Here is a 19,934-nt window from a genome sequence, read left to right as displayed (position 1 = left end):
GGAATTAAAAAAAAAAAAAAAATCACCCAGGGGCTACCTGAACTAGCGACAGACCAGCAGGAAGGTTGAATTCTTCTAGGCAGCCTCTCCCGCCCTCACCCCCTCCTCTGTTATACAATTTAATTACACGTTTAATCACTTCAGAAACCCCATCCATTCCCTCCAGTGTAGCAAGATCTCTCCTCTTCTTAGCAAGGCGTCTCGGTGATAAGCAGCTGTCCACTGGAAGGGGTGGATGGGACTCTTGAAACTCTTCCCCCGGCGAGCAAGAAAGACATGGCCAAATAAAAACTGAAATTGTTTTGACATTTCACTCTGGTTGTTGTAGTTTTAATAATAAAGAAAGAACAAAGTATTTGTAGCTTTAAATAAAGAGGCAGCATTTGGCATTGATGCAGCATTTGGCATTGAAATCACTGGGGATTTTTTTGTACGCGGTTTTGTTGTTGCTCGTTTGAAAGAGAAGGGAAAAATGAGCTAAGAGGAGGAAAAGTTCAAGAAAAGGAGAAAGCAAGACCCCTGCACTTGTCCTTCATGGCATTGATCACCACTGCGATTTTGAGATCATCTGTGAGTTCCTTTCTTGAGAGCCTGCTGCCTGTCTTGACTACACAGTCCACAGGAACAAAGGTGGTCTTAAGTTTTGCCCACCGTGTGACTGAATGTGATGAATGAATCTGTTTATACAGCGCGTACTATAAGCCAAGCCCTGTGTGTGTGTGTGTGTGTTTTGTTCTGATTTGGTTTTTATTTTCATCCTCGCAATCACGCTGTGAAGTCGCTCCTCATGATCCCTACTAAACAGAAGCCGAAACTGGAGCCCAGAGCATCGCATCTACTTACCTGAGGTCACACAGCTAGTCTGCAAAGGAGCCGGGCTTCCAAATCTTCCAAACCAAAGCCAGTTAGGGTGTTTTAAGATTACATTTACCAATTAACGATGCAGCGTCGTTATAAATTCATCCCCTGTGTTCTCAGGGCATCTCTTTAAATTTCCCCATCCCCATACTGCTGTCTCTGAGCTCTTTCTTCATCCTGCCTCCGTCTCTTCCCCTGCTACCCTCGGCACCCCCACCCCCTCTTAAAAATACAAAACAAAACAGGATAGTAAGCAAGCTCCCGGGTGGATTTCATAACTTTGCATACCATATATTTAGTTTAGTAATGATAAATTCCAGCTCCAGGCAATGCATAGGATAGCATTTCTAATGTTTTTTAAACAGCTATTAATGTAGGCGAGTGCTGTGTGTGTGTGTGTGTGTGTGTGTGTGTGTGGTGTTTCCTACCTCCTCTATATAATCATCTGCTCAGTGTGCACCCTGAAACTGAGAACAGGAGCCAGAGGAGGGGCGAGCCGTGATTGATGGGCCAGGCCTCGCTGGCGGAAAGAGTCCCATCTGGGGTTGGTTTTGGGAGCAGTCAGATGTTGAGGGGGAGGTCAGCCAGGCGGCCTCAGCTCCCCTCCCTCGACATCCACACGTTGCACCGAGCGCACACCCTCGCTCGTAACTGAGGCTCGCTTTGGGCAGATGCTCTGTGGTGTGGGGCTAGAGCAGCTGCTAAGTTTATGGAGGAGCAAGGAAGCAGGATGGTGCAGCAGGTATTTTTCCCGATTTTTATATTTCACGCGAAATTGTGATTTGAATGAAGCTGAAGCCTTTCCTCGCGTTAAGGCTCTGGTGCTCTCTGCGATCTGTGTACTCTGCTCCTTGAATACTGCGGGGTGGGGTTGGGGGGGGGGAGGAGAGGGTTTCAGCCAAGTGTGTGTGCATGTGTGTGTGTATGTGTGCGCGTGTCTGGGTGTGCGCGCGCGCGTGTGCTTTCTGCTTGATGTGTCTCACTGAGCTGGTCTCGGAACCAGCAGGTTAATGGTGTAATTTTGCATTTTCTTCTTTGTCTCTGTGCCTCCGGGGGCACGATACAGCTTAGCTCTTTCCACTCAGGCACTGGAGCCTTTCTCTGAATATGCGCAATTTCTTGCCAGAGAAGTAGAACAGACCACGCTACAAAACTCAAGTCAAGCAGTCAGCAAGATAGAAAATTGCAGGCAACCCAAGAAGGGAGGTTGTCCTCCAGGGGTCCCTGTTGGGGAAGGTCCCTGCCCCGCCCAGGAGGGGCTGCTTTTGTGTTTTGGGGGGGGCCATGTGGACAGAACCCCGGGTGTATCAGGGCCAGACAATCCCTGGGCATGGCTTCATTACAAGGACTGCATTTAGGCCGGAAGGGGTTTTTGGGGCCAGACACGGACAGGGGACAAATCAATTCCAGCAGCAGAAGGGGGACAGATGATGATTCAAGAAGTTGGACTACGAAAGCTGGGGAAACACACTCACGTACACAGGGGAAAAAAAAAAAAAAAAGGCTTCGTTATTTGAAAGTCCACCCTGGCAGCTCTGAGAGGCACTTGCCCCCTCCTGTGAAAAGTCTGGGGTTCCGTCGAAAAGAACATCCCTGCTTCGTGCTTTGCCACGTAAAGACTATTTCTCAGTTGAAATGTGGTTTGCATTAGGTTTGGGGCCAAAATATTTTGCACAGTCTGATGGGCTGCCACCCTTTGTTCTCTTATTACTTTCTTAAAAAACTACTTTATTGAATAAACCACTTGGGGCAATGGATTGAGAGAAGGGAGATGCCTGGCTGGGTAGGAGTGGGGGGGCCCTCTCGTCGTCTCTCGGGCTCTGTCTCCTGAGCCCACCTCGGAGAGGAAACGGAAGGTGCAGGCTGTTTCAGTGTCCGAAGCGATCGTCCCGTGTTGGAAGACTGCCTCTCCGAACGTCTGCATGCGGAAGACCCAGCACGCTATGCTAATAGTCAGATTACGGTGTTTGTCTTAAAATAGCAATAATATCCTGGCTATTTCATGCTTCAGTAAAATATTTAAATTGAAATGGCATTTTTTTTCCTTTGGTGACTCAGACTTGGTTGCATTTTAATAATCCTCTTGCTGTCGGTAACCGGAGTCTGAGCTACCCATTGGGGTGTCTCGGGTAATCATGGGGTCCCACATCATCTTGCCGATGTTGAGGTACTCCTCTGATTGAGGCTTGTGGTATGAGGACAAGGAAGTTTCCTCTACATTCCTAATAACTGTTCTCTATTTCAAGTCTCTATCCAGTTCTGCAGCGGCAAGAGTGGACGTGAAAACATAAGGTCTCTGCATTTTGAAAAAAAAAAAAAAATTTTGTGTATTTATCAGCAACCCAGGAAAGTCCGGGCACTGAACATCTGAAGTTAGGTCTGCAGATCTCTTGCAGCAGTTGCTCAGTGATGTGGGGGTTCTGTGCAAAGCAGAAACACCCTCCTCACCACCTTGGGACACCCACAAGCACCCTGACTCAGTAGATATCAGAATCCCTGTGATCATCCCACTTATTTAGGGAAAGGTGGGGGTTTGGCATTGGAGTAGAAGCAAGAAGGCAGCTTCTACAAATGAGGGAATGTCTAGCCAGAATGCTCCAAATAATTTTTGTCTGTCACTGTCACCTACGTGAAGTTGGCTTCAGCTCTCAACCAGGAGCCTGTGCACGTGCCCAAGATCTGCCCTGACCTGGAGTCCCAAAGGTGCCCTTAATGCAGATATATTTTTCCAGAAAATATCCTTGGGCCAAGCTAAGAATCCAGAAACATCACTAGGGAGGAAACAAAGACATCTCTGAAGCCATTTGAGGGTGAAAAATAGTTCTATAGGAAATACAATGATCTTAATTAAATATTAGCTGTAATTAGCCCAAAGTGCAAATGTTGGGAATATTAATTAGGGTCTCTCTGGAACGGCTGTCAGTGTTAATAAGTAGCTGTGGGGGGTCCCACTAACATCTGTTTGAGGACTTTGGGAGCAGGAGTGCCATCCAGAGCCCCACGGACCTGAATGTACCTGTGGGCTCCGTGGTAACCATGGACACAATCCCTAGAGCTTGGTGCCCTGAGTTTGCCAAAACGGCCCAAGTTTGGTAGAGGTTGGTGGTTTGTCCCCAGTTGGCCCTTGCCTTTCCTAAGACAGCCTCAGAACCTTGTGAAGCTAGGCCCTGGGCTTGAGGTGGCACAGGTTTTCCAGGCTTCTGCTCTAACACGCACCAAGGGCTAGTCTGGCTAATGGAACACTGGTATTTCTGCATCAAGTACCCCAGCACCTGACTCCCCTCCCTGGTAGGGTGTAACACACCACCACATGGGTAGCGGGTCTTGAGGCCATGGTGTGTGCACAACTGAGAGAGGTTTCTTTACTTCAAAATGGGAACAGACCTTTCCACCAGGTGATAGTCTTGCCAGATGAGAGACGCCTGGGTGTCAGTTCAGCTCCTGGCTTCCCTAAGAGCTACCTGTTGCTGTGATTTTGCACAATCATTTCCTAGTTCTGGACTGCAGCAAAGCAACATGGGATGAAAAGCCAATGCATGCATAGTGGGGATCCTAGGTCTTGGCCCTACCAACGTTTGGGGATAGGTAATCCTGTGTGGTGGGCACTGTCCACGCATTGTAGGGTGTTTAGCACCATCCTTGGAGTCTCCCTGCTAGATATTCACAGCAACCCTTCACCCCACTAGTAACAACCAAAAGTGTCTACACACATTGTCAGATATCCCCAGGGGAGCAGTCACCTTGTATAAGAAGTACTGTAGCAAAGCCCCCAGCACAATGCCTGGCACCTTCCAGGCCTGAGAAGAAGGCCACATCACTTAGTGTGCCTTCTGAGCACTGGTGAGAGCACTCAAGCTCACATGAGCTTGCAAGCCTGAGGCTGTCACGGATCCTCCCCTCAGCAGCCCACTGTGTTGGGTCTAAAGCTTGTGTGTGTGCATGCATTGCTTACAGCGCACAGGTGCAGAGATGGAAAGCACGTACAACCCGAAGAAGACTTTGACCCCTCCATTGGGCACCATCCCCGACACTGCCCATCCGCAAGTTCGGCTGAGCTTCCCTCCTTGGTTTAGGGAAGAATGCAACTACTGCCAACTTTATTTCCTGCCCAAACTATTTACGCACTGGTGGCTTCTTACATGACGTCTCCATATTTAGTGATAACTTTGCCACCTTGATTAAAATACTTTTTCTGCAAAATGGTTAAACAGTTTAGGTTTTGTGGGTCTCTCACAACTGCTCAACTCTGTCATTATAGCACGATGAGCAAGGCTGTGTCTCAATAAAAACTTTATTTATAAACAACTAGTGGACCAGATTTGCCCCATGGGTCACTTGCCAACCCCCCTATGTCCTGTTGTGAGGTTAAGCTTCTCAGAGCCCAGAGTTTGTTATTCAGGTATGCATTCATTTAGCAAGTACTTGTAAATGCCCACTTTGCAGCTAGCATGCCGCGGGACACTGGAAATGGAATGGAGAACGCGACACAGTCCCCAGCCATGAGGACTCTCCCAGATAAATAAGCAGGCAGTGGCAGTGCTAGGAGTTATGTGACATGTGGCCACAGGCTACGATGGAGCATAGAGGACACAGAGTGGGCCTAGAGTCAAGGAAGCCTTGCTGGCAGACTTGGCCTGGGACCTGAAAGGACAATCAAGACTAGGAAGTAGAGAGGGTTTTTGAGGCAGAGAGGCAGTGAATGGGTAGACGTGATGGGTGTTGAGAGTACAGAGTGACTGTTGGCTTCCTGAGGGCAGGCCTCTCTCCTTGTGATGCAGAGAGCCCACATTCTAACAGAAATCCCTATGGGGGACAGGTCACTCTTCCTGAGATTGTTCTGCTGTGTGGAAAGGCCACATGGGCCTGTGTATCCCCATAAAAGTGCCTTCTGCTGGAGGTAGAGGAAGGAAAGCTGTTTCTCTGTGTGACCATCTCTCCGTTGTTGCTTATGGGATCATTTCACGCTCCCCTATGGGGCCACACCTGGAGTTTTCACAAGTCTGGCTTTTAATTCAAAGATGCTCCAGATCAAAGGTGGGGTCTACTGAAACAGACCTTCGGGCAGAGGTAGAATCTGACACAATGAATTTCCCTCTGGAGGGTTCTCAGGGTCCCAAAGCTTCTGGGGCTTCCCATTAGCCAGAAAGAAGTGGCCCCATGTGGAATTTGTGCACGGAGGGATATGTTCCTTGAGCAGCCCTGGAGAAGAGAGGATGCTAGTTGGCTGATAGACGGGAGAGGATGTTTTTGTTCTTACTGGTCCAGACTCTTTTGGTTGTAAGTAACAGAAAAAACTATCTTACGCAAAATGAGGCATTTACTGAGTCCTATAAGGAAAACAAACGGTGGTGCTATTAACTGCAGGTAATTCTAGATCCAAGGCCTCACATGATGTCACTGGGACTCAGTTGACCTGTTTCTCAATTTCTGGGCTCTGTTTCCCCCTGGGTTGGCTTGTGCCCTAGGTGGGTCCCTTTCAAGTGGCAGTTGCTGGCAGCTCCAGGGCTGCATTATTTTTACAGCTGCCAATCCCAGAGGAAAGAGGGCTTCTCCCCTAAGCTCCAGGGAAGCTCCAGGATTAAGCCTCCTTGGCATAACTGGAGGTTAACTCACTAGCTGGCTTAGGTGGATGGGCATGAGCACATGTCCCCGGGACTGTGACCACGGAACCCTATGATTAGCCAGGGTCATGTGACTGCGTCTGGAGGTCACCTGAGACAGGGCCTGGCCCCATCTGCACTCTGTGGGCTGAGAGTGGAAGTGTCTCCTAGAAGGAAACCGTGTTACTCCTGAAGAAAAGACCAATGCACACGAAGCAGCAACGGCAGTGAGTGTCCCCTGGGGCTTCCCGAGGATGGTCAGGGTTCACCTCCCACGGGCAGGGATCCAGCCACGCACAGACTCTGCACAGCCCCAAACGCGAGGAAAAGATGTTAGACAGAAAGCAAGCAATGGCTGTGCATTTCTGCTTCCAATGGCACAGACATTTGGAGACATTCGTCTGGGGGAGGAAAGGGCGTGATGGGAATGTTTTCACTTGTAAAATGTTTTAAACTTATCCTAAGCTTAGTTCTCTTCAAAGTGTCATCTTTAACATTCTAATTAAGGGCCCTTCTAAACAAATGCACAAGCGCTGCGCGCGCGGCTCCAAGAATAAACTTTATTTTATTTTTTTATTTTTTTGGTCCCTTCTCTGTCATAATGTTGCTGCACTCAGGTTGCTTTAGCTGGAGAGGCTCTCAAATGTTGGTGGCAAGGACCAAGGAGACGTGAGCTTTTCTGACATTTTTGCCCTGGTATCATTCTATGAGGGCTGAAGTCACATCTAATTGACCACAGACAATGGGAGAGGCAGCTATTTGGTGTGCTTAATTGCTATGCTTCTCTCTCTCTGACTGTGCAAAATCTCATTTCTTGAGACCATGAAAAATTTGGACCTCTGGGTTACAGTTTCTGGTGCAGTTTGCATATGTGCATGTGTGTGTGTGTGTGTGTGTGTGTGTGTGCAGGGTAGTAGAGTTAGGAGGGTACAGGTGGGGGAATAGAGAGAGATGGATGTTTCCTGAAATGGAAGCATTTGAATTCAGGGTTGTTTTTTTTTTTGCTTTTTTTTTTTTTTTAATTCCTTTGACTTGACTGTAATGATCACACTGCATGTTTTGCCTAGGTTGCCTAGACTGGAAGGGTGAATTGTTACATAATACTCTGTGCTTATATATAAAAAAATAATAATAATAATAATAAGGCAGGGGGCAAGGGGAGGCATTGACTAATGAGGTTAAGGCCAGCATTTTGTAACGATACTTAAAATGGTGAACACAGAATCACAGAGTGCCATCTTTGTCCAAATTAGGTCTTGAATTTCCATTGGCTGCTTCATTATTGGCGCTGGGAACATTTACACACACACACACACACACACACACACACTGTGACCATTAAAGGGACCCCCCCCCATCCTATTATGTGAGCCAAGTCACATAAAACTTTGATTAAATTCAAATGCTTAGATGAATTGTCTCTCCTCTCAAGAACACACACGTTCAATTTAATCTCTCTTGGCATTTTAAGTATCAAATCAAGGCTCTGCTGTCACTGGAGACAACTACATGCTCACATGTTCCAAAATGGGAATGAAATACGGAGGATCTGCCAGAGAAATCTAATCGGGCAGAGCGCAGGCCCTACCAGTCTTTGGCTATGGGGCTGGAAGGCTTGGGGGGAAAGTGAGGCCCCTTCCTAAGCCTCGGTTTCTGCATCTGTGCAATGGGTTATGCCTGTATCCATGCGGAGCACAGATACATTCCCCCTGGGGGCTGCTGAGGATGGAGTGGGACGCGTCCCAGTAGGGCTCCTGGCACAGTGGGGGCACCTGTGCACTTGTGCACCTGCACACCTGTGCACCTGTGCACCTGTGCAGCATTGAGGGAGTGCTCATCCTTGGGCCCTGGGGAAGGGGTCTGCTCACAGGGTTCTCATGCTCTCTCTCTCTCTCTCTCTCCCTATCCCCCTTTTGATTTTTTTTCCTTTTTAGGGTAATCAAGAAGCAGCAGCTGCCCCAGACACAATGGCTCAGCCTTACGCGTCGGCCCAGTTTGCACCCCCCCAGAACGGCATCCCCGCGGAGTACACGGCCCCTCACCCCCACCCCGCTCCGGAGTACACGGGCCAGACCACCGTCCCCGAGCACACGTTAAACCTGTACCCTCCCGCCCAGACACACTCGGAGCAGAGCGCCGCGGACACCAGCGCGCAGACCGTGTCCGGCACCGCCACAGTAAGTGGGTGTGGGCCCAGGTGGGTGGCGGTGGGGTGCACCCCACCCCACGGGGCTCCTGGGGCCTGGCAGCCCCCAAGCCCGCAAAGTCCACCTGCCTAGAGGCCTCTGCCCCGTTACCTGCTTAAATCCACACATCTCTCCCCAGCCACCTTTATTCTGAAAAGGGAAACTTTCAACTAAATGCTCTTGCTGTTGCCTTGCCTTCTCTGGAAGCGTGTTCTCTCTCGGTAGAATCATACATGATGTGATTTTGACAGCTTTGTGGAGGTGTAATTTGTATACCAGAAATTCACCTTTTTTTTTTTTTTTGGTGTACAATTCACTGATTTCTAATAGACTTGCAGACTTGTGCAACCCAAGGACATCATCTAATTTTGGAATATTTCCAAATAATTTTGGAATATTTCCTCCAGAAGGAAACCCCATGCCCCTTTGTAGCTCCTCCCCAGCCCAACGCTTGTCCTCTTCAGCTTCTCCAGCTTTCTTCATTCCTTTGAGATTTACCTGTGCTGTTCTGTGTTTTGAGGGAGCCATAGGGTGAGCAAAGCCTGGGCTGCAAAGGGGCAGCACCAGAGAATTTTACAGGGTCACGGGATGTTCTGTATTTTGATGGTGGCTGTTTATACTACTTTGTACACCAAAAAGGGTCTATTTCATTGCATGTAAATGCTTTCAGTGGATTAAAAACAAGCAAACAAATGAAAAAGAAACATTTTATCACCATCATAAATTAAAAACTGGCACTGTTGGCTATTAATCAAAGATAAGCCTAAACAAAAATAATTATTAAAATTAAACACTTGCTCGTCTGTGCATGGCCTGAAATAACCATGCATACCACAAGATGTATATGTTCATTTGAGACGCCTTGTTCTGTGGAATTCTTTAGATGTCTGGGTACACCAAGCCTCTAGTCTAGAACATTTTGCAGTAGAAAGCACTCGTGCCTCTTTCTCCTGCCCCCAGGCCTCCGAAAAACCAGTATTTGTGAAGGAATTTCATGGTTTGCAGCAGGAGATTATTTCTGGGACCTCAAAGTAACCATTTACTGCTTTGCTACCTGGTACTTCATTTCGAGGTCGGGTTTGGAGATTTTTAAAAATAACATACATTCTAACATGGTCTATTGCCTATCTCCCCTTTTTTTTATTATGGCAAAATATCTATATGATATGGAATTTGCCATTTCGACCATTATTTTAATGTATATAACTCAGTAGGATTGAGAAATTCACAGTTCAATGCAACCATCACCATCTCTAGTTCCAGAACATTTTCATAGCCCCAAAAGGAAACCCCATACCCATTACAGAAACATTTCCCATTCCTACAAATGCACTTTCTATCTGTATGGATTTGCCCATTCTAGAATTTCTTAAAAATGGGATGACCTTTTGCAGCTGGCTTCTTTCACTTAACACAATGTTTTCAGGGTTTCTTCACACTGTAGCATGTATCACTACTTTGTTCCTTTTTATGACTGAATACTATTCCATCACATGGCTATGCCATTTATTTGTCCATCTATTCACTGACGGGCATTTGGGTTGTTTCCACCTCTGAGTTTTGTGAGTAGTGTTGCTCCTGCCTATTTATATCTGGCTGTTAAGACTTGGGAATAAGTCTATTAAACGGGTTTGCTGGTCTACCAGTTGTCTGTTATTGGCTGTGTTAACCTACAAGGTTGGTGTTTATTTGGTTTTAGTCATTTTGTGACAGTCAGTGTTGGTAGGGCTTCAGAAGGTTACTTTAGGACTGAAAATGACATATAATAATGTCTAATCAGACTTTATCTCTTAAGCCTCAGTATGTGCCATTTCTATTGACCTGCTGTGGAAGATTCATTTATTCATGCATATTTTTAAGCATCTGCTGTGGCCAGGACTTATTCTAGGCAATGTGGCTGAACTGAACAGAAATGATCATTTCCCTCTTATGACTTAGTTTGAGAGTCAGAGAGTGAACATGTGTCAATCAAACAGCTGTATGAACACAAACTGTGATACATGCTCTCAAGGAAAAGGCAGACGCTGTGGAGGATTAAGAAGTGCGGGGGTACTGCCTGCAGATGAATAGTCTGGGACTCTTTCTTTAAGAAGATGATATTTAAGATGACAAGATAAACTTTCTAAGCAGAAGGAATACCAAGGTCAAGGTCCCAAGGTTGAAAAGATCTGGGATTGTTCAAAGAACTAAAGAGAGTCCAGTAATATGTCTGAGGCACATGAAGAAGGTCCGGGGGTACAGTGGCAAAGGATGAAATGGGAACAATGATGAGGGATCATATCCTGCAGGCCTCGTGGGTCTGGTAAGTGGGTGGAATTCCACATTAGGAACAAGAGGGAGCCATTGAAAAAGTTTAAGCTGGAAGAGTTAGAAAATGAAATTTTAAAAGGAAGGGTTAATGATGCGTACCTAAAAGGAAATCTTAATCCAGTTGTGATGCTCAACATTCTTCTCTCACAAAACAACAACAACAACAACTCTTTAGAGATCAACACAAATTTAAACAGGGTGTTGGGTGTCCGTGGTACCCAAGGCTCTGCAATGCCATGAAACGGTGAGCAGATATGCTTTATTTTCTTAGAGAGATTTTTGGTCTGCAAGAGAATATAAGGTATGTGTTCTGTTATTATTGTAATGTGATAAGCTCTCGTGCATGGATTTTTAAGGCTTTAGTGTATTTCGATGATGGAAGAAACACTTGCTGAGGGATGTGCCTCAACACCATAGTTGAGGGGATATACAGTTCATAGTCTTCTGGTTGCTGCTAGTAATAGAAAATTCAACAGTAAATGTATCAGCTTCTACAACAGTCTCAAAGGAGGGCTGACTTTAGACACAGCTTGGTGTGCAGAATACGCATGTCAGGTTCCAACAGGATCCATCTCTGGCTCTTCTTCCTCTCACTCACCTCCATTCTCTAGTTTTGTGTGATGGTCCCTGCAAATTCAGGCTCCTGATATCATGCCAGATACCTAGGGAAAGACTCTTGGATTAGTCCCATGCAGACAAGCCCAGGGAACCACTCTCTCTCCAGGGTTTGCACGGTGTTGTATCTTTTCAGTGGCTGAGGCTGAGAGCCCTGGAGCCACTGAGGAGCCCCATATCCAAATGTAGAGACCAAGGGCAAGTTCCATCAGAGTCATTGACAATGTGCTCTGGATCTTCTCACTAAAGGTATTAAACAGCTAGAAACTGGTCAGAGCAAAGGGTAAGCCATTTGTATGGAGAGGCTTGAATAGATTTGCCAAGCATAGGGAATGGAGAGAAGGGGAGGCAGATTGCTGAAAAACTCACAGGCGGGCAAGGTTTGGAAGGCAAGGAGCTGCTGAGTGAGACGTGAATGGAGTCTCCAGACTGGAGGTTGAATGGGAAGAGTGTTGTCAGGGCAGCCTGACAGGTGTAACCCCAGAAGACATTATCAAAGCGGGCATCGCTGGAGACAGGGAGAAGGCAGTACACCTAGAGTGTTGGGGAGAGATGCCAGGGGGCCAGGACTTGAGACACAAGTGGGAATGGTTGGGGTTGGATGCACTACTGCCATCATAAACACTTGCAGTCAAGAGAGAGAGAGAGAAAAGATAGTGACCGAGGAGCGTAAGAGTCCAGAGGAAGCAGTTTGCACAAGAAGGGATTTGGGTTCCTATTTTATGCCAAGGAGAAGGCACCCATAGGAGCAGGTGGAGGGACAGGGATTGATGATTCAGGAGAGAAGATGACTAGGGGTGTATACCCAGAGCACGTAGTCTAGGAAAGGAGAAGCAATATTTTATTTTTTTTACAGCTTTATTACTATGTAATTGACGTACAATAACCCATGTGTATTTAGTGTGTACAATTTGGTGAGTGTTGACCCATGAACAGATGCTGTAACCAACATACCCATCACCCCCAAAGATTTCTCATAGCCCTCTACAGTCTTTCCTCCCTGCCCTCTACCTCAGTCTCTGGGTGGAAGGGGGCTGCTCCACAGATTTGCTTCTTTCACTATAGCTTAGTTTTTAGTTTCTAGAATTTTACAGTTACAAAACCAAACATTATGTATTCTTTTCACCTGGCTTCTTTCCCTCAGCATCATTGCTTTTAGGTTCACCTGACTTGTTCAACAAATCAGTAGTTCACTTCTTTTCATTGCCAGATAGGAAACTATTGAGTAGATGTGCCACAATTTGTTGATCTGTTTACTCGTGGGTGGGCATTTGGGTTGTTTTGAGCTTTTGGCCACTACAAATAAGGCTCCTATGAAATTTGGGGGACATTTCAGTTTTGAAGCAGAAGAAAAGGGTCTTGGCCCATTTGGGTGGTTGTAGCAGAATCCCACAGACTGGCTCACAAATAGCAGAACTGTGTTGCTCACAGATCTGGAGGCTGTAAGTCGCATGAGGGCCCCTTCCTGGCTATTAGCTGGTGCTTTCTCACTGTGTCCCCACATGGCAGGAAAGGCAAGGGAGCATTCTGGGTCTTTTTTTATAGGAACACTAATCCCATTCATGAGGTCTCCTGCCCATGACCCCAACACCCCCAATGCCCCCCACCTCCTAACACCATCACTGGGGCTTTAGGATTCCAGCATGGGGATGGGGGGAGGCACAAACATCCAGACCACAGCAAGAAGGAGGAGTGAATGAATGTGTGAGGAGACAGAAATCTCAAAGTCAGGAAATATTGTGAGGAGCTCCTTCTCTGTTGCCTTCATGTTCTCAGTGATGGGGTCACCATCATCAGCTGACAGAGAGGAGCAGAGGGGTTTGGGAGCAGTAGAATGATTTCTGAAATTGGACAAACATGCCAGGAATCTGGCTCAGATGATTCCTAAAGGTATTTGAGGGGTAATGAGTGCCTCTCTGAGCTGGGACAGTGTGAATTTGTAGAGCGTTGTTTAGCCAGCCCCTTTGTCTTCTCCAGTGACACTTGGGTGACACTTGCCATCCCAGGAAGTTTCAAAGGAAGGGGAACCATTCTAAACTGAAGCAGGGGGCTAGCATGACATCGGGAAGGGTGCAAGAATGTAGAAGAAGCCATCTTGTTTCCTCCTACGAATGCTTCCAGGCGTATGCTTTTCTCTCTTGGCCAAGAAGGAAGGTGCTTCTTCTGTCCATGACCTACTTTCCAGTTGTACTTTCCTGACCTGACCGAGCAGAACATGGTCTATGACAAGTGTGCTTCCAACTGTCTCTGCATCCTCATGCATTTAACCAAGCAGACCTTCCCTTCGCTCCAGGTTCTACATTAACCCAAGGAAGGAATTTAACTTCCAAGTGGGTCAGACCCATGTTGTCCCCACCCTGGAATGCATGCCCCTCTATTAGCACGCCTGCTACTCTGCATCGGGTAGTGTTGTGCCTGGAGTTACCCTAATCGTCCTTCGTGCACGGTTCTTACTGCCAGTGTGAGGGCACTGTCGAGGACATCATTTCTTTGAGAAACTGAGTAGTTTTGGGTATGAGAACACATCCATCCATCTGGTAGGCTCCAAGAACATCTAATATATGCACATGATTTAACACAAAGTGCAGAATCTGTAAAAGGGAAGCGGGATGCACCCAGAGCTCCCAACCAGAGCTGAGCAAAGTACAGACAGTGAAGACTTACCAGATCATGCTTTCCAGTCCCCAAGGGCTGAGATGAGTCCCTGCAGGACATGTTTTTGCTGGGTGTCTATTCACTGTAGGCCTCCAAACACATCATGGATCACTGTGTTGACAGAGCCAATACTGTGGTATATTAGCTACCGCTCCTGACAAGGTATTTTACTCTTGACATATTATAATTAGAGATTTGCAAGTAGTGAATTCTCCGTGTATCTCCAATAGCAACTTAACTTCTATTTTTAACACCTCTGCAGTCTGTTTAAAAGTCTCCCACCAGCTCCGGGATCTGATGGGAGAAAGAATGTGGGTCCTGAAGCTAGGTCTCCGAGCTCTGGACTCTGTTGACAGGGACAGGAGCTGCTTAAAGAGCTGAGGCCCTGACCTTCAGCTGCTTCCAACTAAAGACTCAACGGGGTCTCCAGATTTCCTTAATACCTTTAAGAAGTGAAGAGCTTGGTGGGTGATGACTTCCTGTTCTCATCCCCTTTAAATATTGGCTCTGCGGTGTGGAGGAGAAAGCTCAGTGCATTGCTTTTTGTTCATTAGTGGCTTCTGTTGATATTATTATATTAAATAATTTTTAATTATTAAATTATAAATTATTATTATATCATATTCAAGCAATTCAGGTTTGTGGTTAAGAAAGCCTCCCTTTAGAAGAGGGTATACAATGAAAACCAAAATTCCTTATTGCCCACAAGCCCAGTTCTTCATCTCCTTGCCAGAAATAACAGTTACCAATTCCTTAGATTTCTTTCCAGAAATGTTTTGTGCCAATGGGAGCATATGCCCGTGTCTTGGTCCATTTGGGCTGCTGTAACAAAAATACTACAAACTGGGTGGCTTATAAACAGCAGACATATATTTCTCACGGTTCTGGGGCTGACGAGTCCAAGAGCATGGCGCTGGCCTTGTGTAGTGAGGGTCCACTTTCTGCTATGTCCTCACAGGTGGAAGGAGAAGAGGGGCTCTCTGGGGCTTCTTTTTTTTTAATTTTATTTATTTATTTACTCTTATTTATTTATTCATAAGAGATACAAGAGAGGCAGAAACACAGGCAGAGGGAGAAGCAGGCTCCCTGCAGGGATCCTGATGTGGGACTTGATCCCGGGACCTCTGGATCACGCCCTGAGCCGAAGGCAGATGCTCAACTACTGAGCCACTCAGGTGTCTCTCTGGGGCTTCTTTATGGGGGATCCACCTTTATGCCTAATCACCTCCCAAATGTCCCATCTCCCAATATCATCACCTTAGCGGGGTTGGATTTCCACATGGGAGTTTTGGGGGACACAGACACTCAGTCTATAGCAGCCTCCTTGTCTACTTCTCTGTGTGCATGTGTGTATTTCTCTCTCTGTCTCTCTCTAAATCAAATCTCTGTGTCTCTAATTCCTCTTCCCAAAAGAACAGAATCGAAATCTCCTGAGCACCCATGTTGACACCTTATGTATCTGGGAGATCATTCTGCATCACACTTTGAGATCCAGCTCATTCTTTTTCACGTTTGCCTGCAGTCTACATGCCGAGGTGACTGCTGGTGACACTGAGGTTGTTTCTGGGGTTTATCTTGCGATGTTTTTATTCCCAATCAGGCTGTTGTGAACAGCGGGGCACAGAGATTGCTGCCCACCCCTGGGAGTCTCTGTGTGATTGGTTAAAAGGCACATGGAGATAAAATGTAGAGGCTGTTCAGTGACCCCACAGAGAGCAAATCTGCACGCCCACAGACTACCTGCGAAGGCCTGCTGCCCGCCCCCTTGCTCAACACAGTGTGCCACCTAGCTCTCGGCTCACGGCCATTCTGCCTGCATGTGCTTGGCCATGGCTTCCCCCTCTCTCTAACAAGAGAATATAATTTGAGAGTTGTCTGCTGTCGGGGAAAAGAGAGAGAAGGTGTGTTGCCATTGGTTGAGGGTCCACAGACCCTGATGAGTACCGTGCATACCTCGTTGTTTTGTCTCCACATCAAACCCCTTAAAGGATATCAGTACTCCCATTTTACATTGGGGAAACTGAGGCGCAAAGAGGCTAAATACGTTGTAAGTTTGGGAGAGTCATGAGTGGCAGCAGGGAGAGCCTCACCCGGGTCTGCCTCATGTCAAAGCCTGACCTCTGTCCTCAATCTCCAGGGTATCCCCTACGAGGTCTCCTGGCTGGTAGTGTAGGTGACTAGTGCCCAAGGCCAGGGTGAACAATCTAGAATTCTCTGGCTTCTTCAGCCCTGCTCTCCAATTTAAAGGAGCAGGTCAAGAAGAGCCTGGTCTCCAGAATTGTTGGGATTGGACCTTCTGCTCCACCATTTGGGCTGGAGCAGTTGACCTCTCTGGTCTTCATATCCCTGCCGTTCCCTCCCTCTTCCCTTCTCAACAAGCCTCAGAGCTGCATCAGAGAACACCACAGAGTTCCTCTCCCTGGGGGAGGACTTCGGCCTCACCTGCTCACATCTAAAGTTTCGTGAAATCACTGAGGGCTGCCTGTCTGAAAAATAGGCTGAGTAGCCGCATCGAGACAGGAAACAGGGAATATCAATCTCAAAAATAATAGTCTTTTCTCAGTTGAATGTCTGACTGTGTCCTAAGCACTTTTCACGCACAATCTCAAGTTATCTTGACTTTCTATCACCAAAAAAAAGAGGTATTTACGAAGCATTATTATTCTCATATGAAGCATTATATTAGGAATTTACTGAAGATCAATGTAGCTAACAGGGAGGAGCCAGAGGTCCCAATCAGGTATGTCAGACTCAAGACCAAAATTAATGAGGTCTCGAAGCCTAGAAGGCATCCCCAGGCATGGCCAGGTGCTCGAGCCAAGCTTCTCTGCATAGATTGTAACACAGACAGGAATGGGCATCACCCACCCCACCCTGGGGAGGGCCCCCACAGACCCAAGCATGTGCAATATTACAGGCTTAGCATGTGTTCTTATTTGAGACCTGTGCCTTGAGCAAACTCCAATAACACGTTTCGGTGGCTCCGCAATTGTCTTTTCAGATGACAGTGTGGCTGAGCTGTTTTGTCCACACCGGTTCTATTTGCCTAAGGTTCACATTGACTTTAAGGACATAGAAACAGCCTCCTGTTTCCTCATGAGGCCAAGTATTATGCTTCTGCCTCCTGGATAGCTTTAAAATAAATGGCCCGTGGCTTTCAGGATAAATGAAAGGCCTCCATGACCCAATACCAGGGCCATTTTACCGTTCTAAAGCCCCTGTGCACCAGTTCTCAGGCCTGATGGGCCAAAAGGCACGATTAATCCCACCTCAGGAGAACTCTGAGAGGGGCAGCCCAGCGAGGAGCATCAGAGACCTGTGTGCGTAATGTCCTGTGTAGCACTAGGGCGATGGCCTTGGAATTTGGTGGAAGTGAAGGTTCTCATGATGGGTCAGAGATACATACCATTTAGTATCATCAAGAGCATCAGAGAAGAATCGAGTGAAATGTCTGAAATTCCCACTCCATTTCTGACATGGAGTGAGACCATTGGCATGTGACTTAACCTCTCTGAGCCTCACTTGCTGTCTCCGTATATGTGAGGCTTAGAGCAGCAGCGACATCCCGAGGAGATAATACCGGGGGAAGGCCTCACGAGGATGGGCACATGGGAGACGCTTTACCATTGCAACCATTAGAATTATGAGGAAAATTGGATCATCCCTAATGAGAAATCTGAGTGTTCTTCTCTGTCTTGAATCTTTCATTCTCAAACTTCTTCAGGGGAATAAATGCATCCTAAGAGTTGTGTAAGTTCCTGTGTTAAGAGTTAAACCAAGACTCAAAACTCCCCACATTTGTTTTACAAGTAATTCTTACATTTAATGATTTTCATACGAACAGCTTCCAACCGCTCCTGAGTCCCACTGATGGGTGGCAGCTGGTCATTGACCTAATTAGGTCTAGGCCATGCACAAACAAGGCTAAGATTTATTAGGGAAACATGCAATTGGGGTTTTGTGTATAGGGCTCAATGACACCTTGCTCTTGCTAAATGATCTTTCAGATCAGACCTACTCTAGGAGCAAGTTGGTGTTTACTTAGGGGGCTGTGAATGTCATGTTTGAGTTGCAGGTATAGCAGCCACCTGGAACATTTCATCTTGGGTTTCTCTCCGTTTGGTATTTTGTGCTTATTCATACCTGTATTCATTGTCATTAATTTTACACTCTCAGGATGACTAAGCAGTCCCTACGTCAACATCTTGATGAAGATGTTAGCCGTTGAGCGAGTATTAGCACATGGGGTAGTTCTAAAGAGTTGGGTTAATGATTGGATAATCTGAAGATGAAATGGGCTGTCTGTGGGCTGTCCAACGGCTGGTCTAGGCTTTGAAGAACCTAATTGCCTTCGCATGGCTCATAGCCCCATTAGGTGGTTTTGTTGCTTTTGCTTGTTGTTTGTTTGTTTGTTTTTAAATGAACTTAGGAAGCAGACACTAATCTGTTTTTTGCCCAGTATTTGAATCACTCATCAGTGAACCATAGCTCATGGTCTTAATTGGTAGCCATATATTCTACAGGTTTATAGTGAGTTCATAAGATTTCCGTGCTCTATTTGGATTGTTGGCTGGAGAAGGTAGTTGGCTGTACTCTGTTAACGAAGTTCCTGAATGGTTTGGCCAGACCCTTGACGTGTTAGAGCCAGAGCAAACCAGAGCCCACCTGGTCCATCTTCTCACTGTATAGATAGGAGACCATACAAGTTAAGGGCTGACACTCAAATACGTGCAGGTCCAGGAAAGTAATGTACATGTTTGAGAGAGATTGGTTTATGATGGAGACATAGGTACAAGAAATCATTAATTTGCTCTATTAACATAGGAAGGACCATAGGCAAGGTGCTATGGGACCCCTTGGTGGGACACTGTGGCAGTCTAGAGGACATATTGGCCATCCAAAGCGGTGCCTTCATCTGCCCATCCAATCACTGCCATATTGGATTGCTGACTCAGCATTAACGATATCTTTTGATAATTTTTTAAAAGTAAGCAGTTATTTGGGTTTTTATGTGTTCTTTTATTCACTCCTGTTTCATTCACTTTCATTACCTGTCCAGCCTCTGGAGATAAGAGTTTATGACCCCTGATTTAGTCTTGGAATCTTAACTCATTTTTTTTTTTTTTTTAACAAGAGGTAATATGAAAGACTCCTAACTCTGGGAAATGGACTAGGGGTGGTGGAAGGGGAGGAGGGCGGGGGGTGGGGGTGACTGGGTGCCAGGCACTGAGGTGGGCACTTGACGGGATGAGCACTGAGTGTTATTCTATATGTTGGCAAATTGAACACCAATAAAAAATAAATTTATAAAAATAAAAAAATGAAAAAAAAAACAAGAGGTAAAGTTTGGAGCTTTAATCCTTCATTACAGGTGTATGAAAAAGGCAGCTTGGCTGCTTCTGCATGACAGTGCAGAGAATCATAGAAGGTGAGAGCTTGAAATGACCATTCTGTCTCCCTGCCTCGTTTATGAATGACACCAAGGCTCAGAGAGGGAAAGTGACCTGCCTGAGTCACACAGTGAATGTCACAGCAGGGACATCCCAAAAGAACATTTCCACTGAATCACTTCCCTCCCTGTGGATCCTACCTGCTGTGACCCTCCTTTTCCCCCTCTTCCTCCCGGGTTCTAGTAGTTTGCAAAATCCGCTTACTTGGAGTCATCTCTGCATTGAAATGGATAAAGCCCAGTGACTTTAGGAGCAGGTCA

The 19,934-nt window shown here is 46.5% G+C and overlaps 1 protein-coding gene across 15 annotated transcripts in view; it reads left to right on the top strand.

Annotated features, from left to right (window-relative positions):
* The window catches only part of RBFOX1 (RNA binding fox-1 homolog 1), a 2,034,214-nt gene that overhangs the window by 1,849,664 nt on the left and 164,616 nt on the right, over positions 1–19,934 (top strand). For all 15 annotated transcript variants that reach the window (XM_038540446.1, XM_038540439.1, XM_038540440.1 and 12 more), the window contains one exon: positions 8,393–8,635. In XM_038540446.1, the coding sequence (XP_038396374.1) occupies positions 8,393–8,635 (243 nt within the window). The remainder of the gene's footprint in view (positions 1–8,392; positions 8,636–19,934) is intronic.

This window comes from Canis lupus, chromosome 6 (genome assembly GCF_011100685.1).
Source record: "Canis lupus familiaris isolate Mischka breed German Shepherd chromosome 6, alternate assembly UU_Cfam_GSD_1.0, whole genome shotgun sequence".
Lineage (NCBI taxonomy): Eukaryota > Metazoa > Chordata > Mammalia > Carnivora > Canidae > Canis > Canis lupus.
This window is presented reverse-complemented; position numbering and strand designations above follow the sequence as displayed.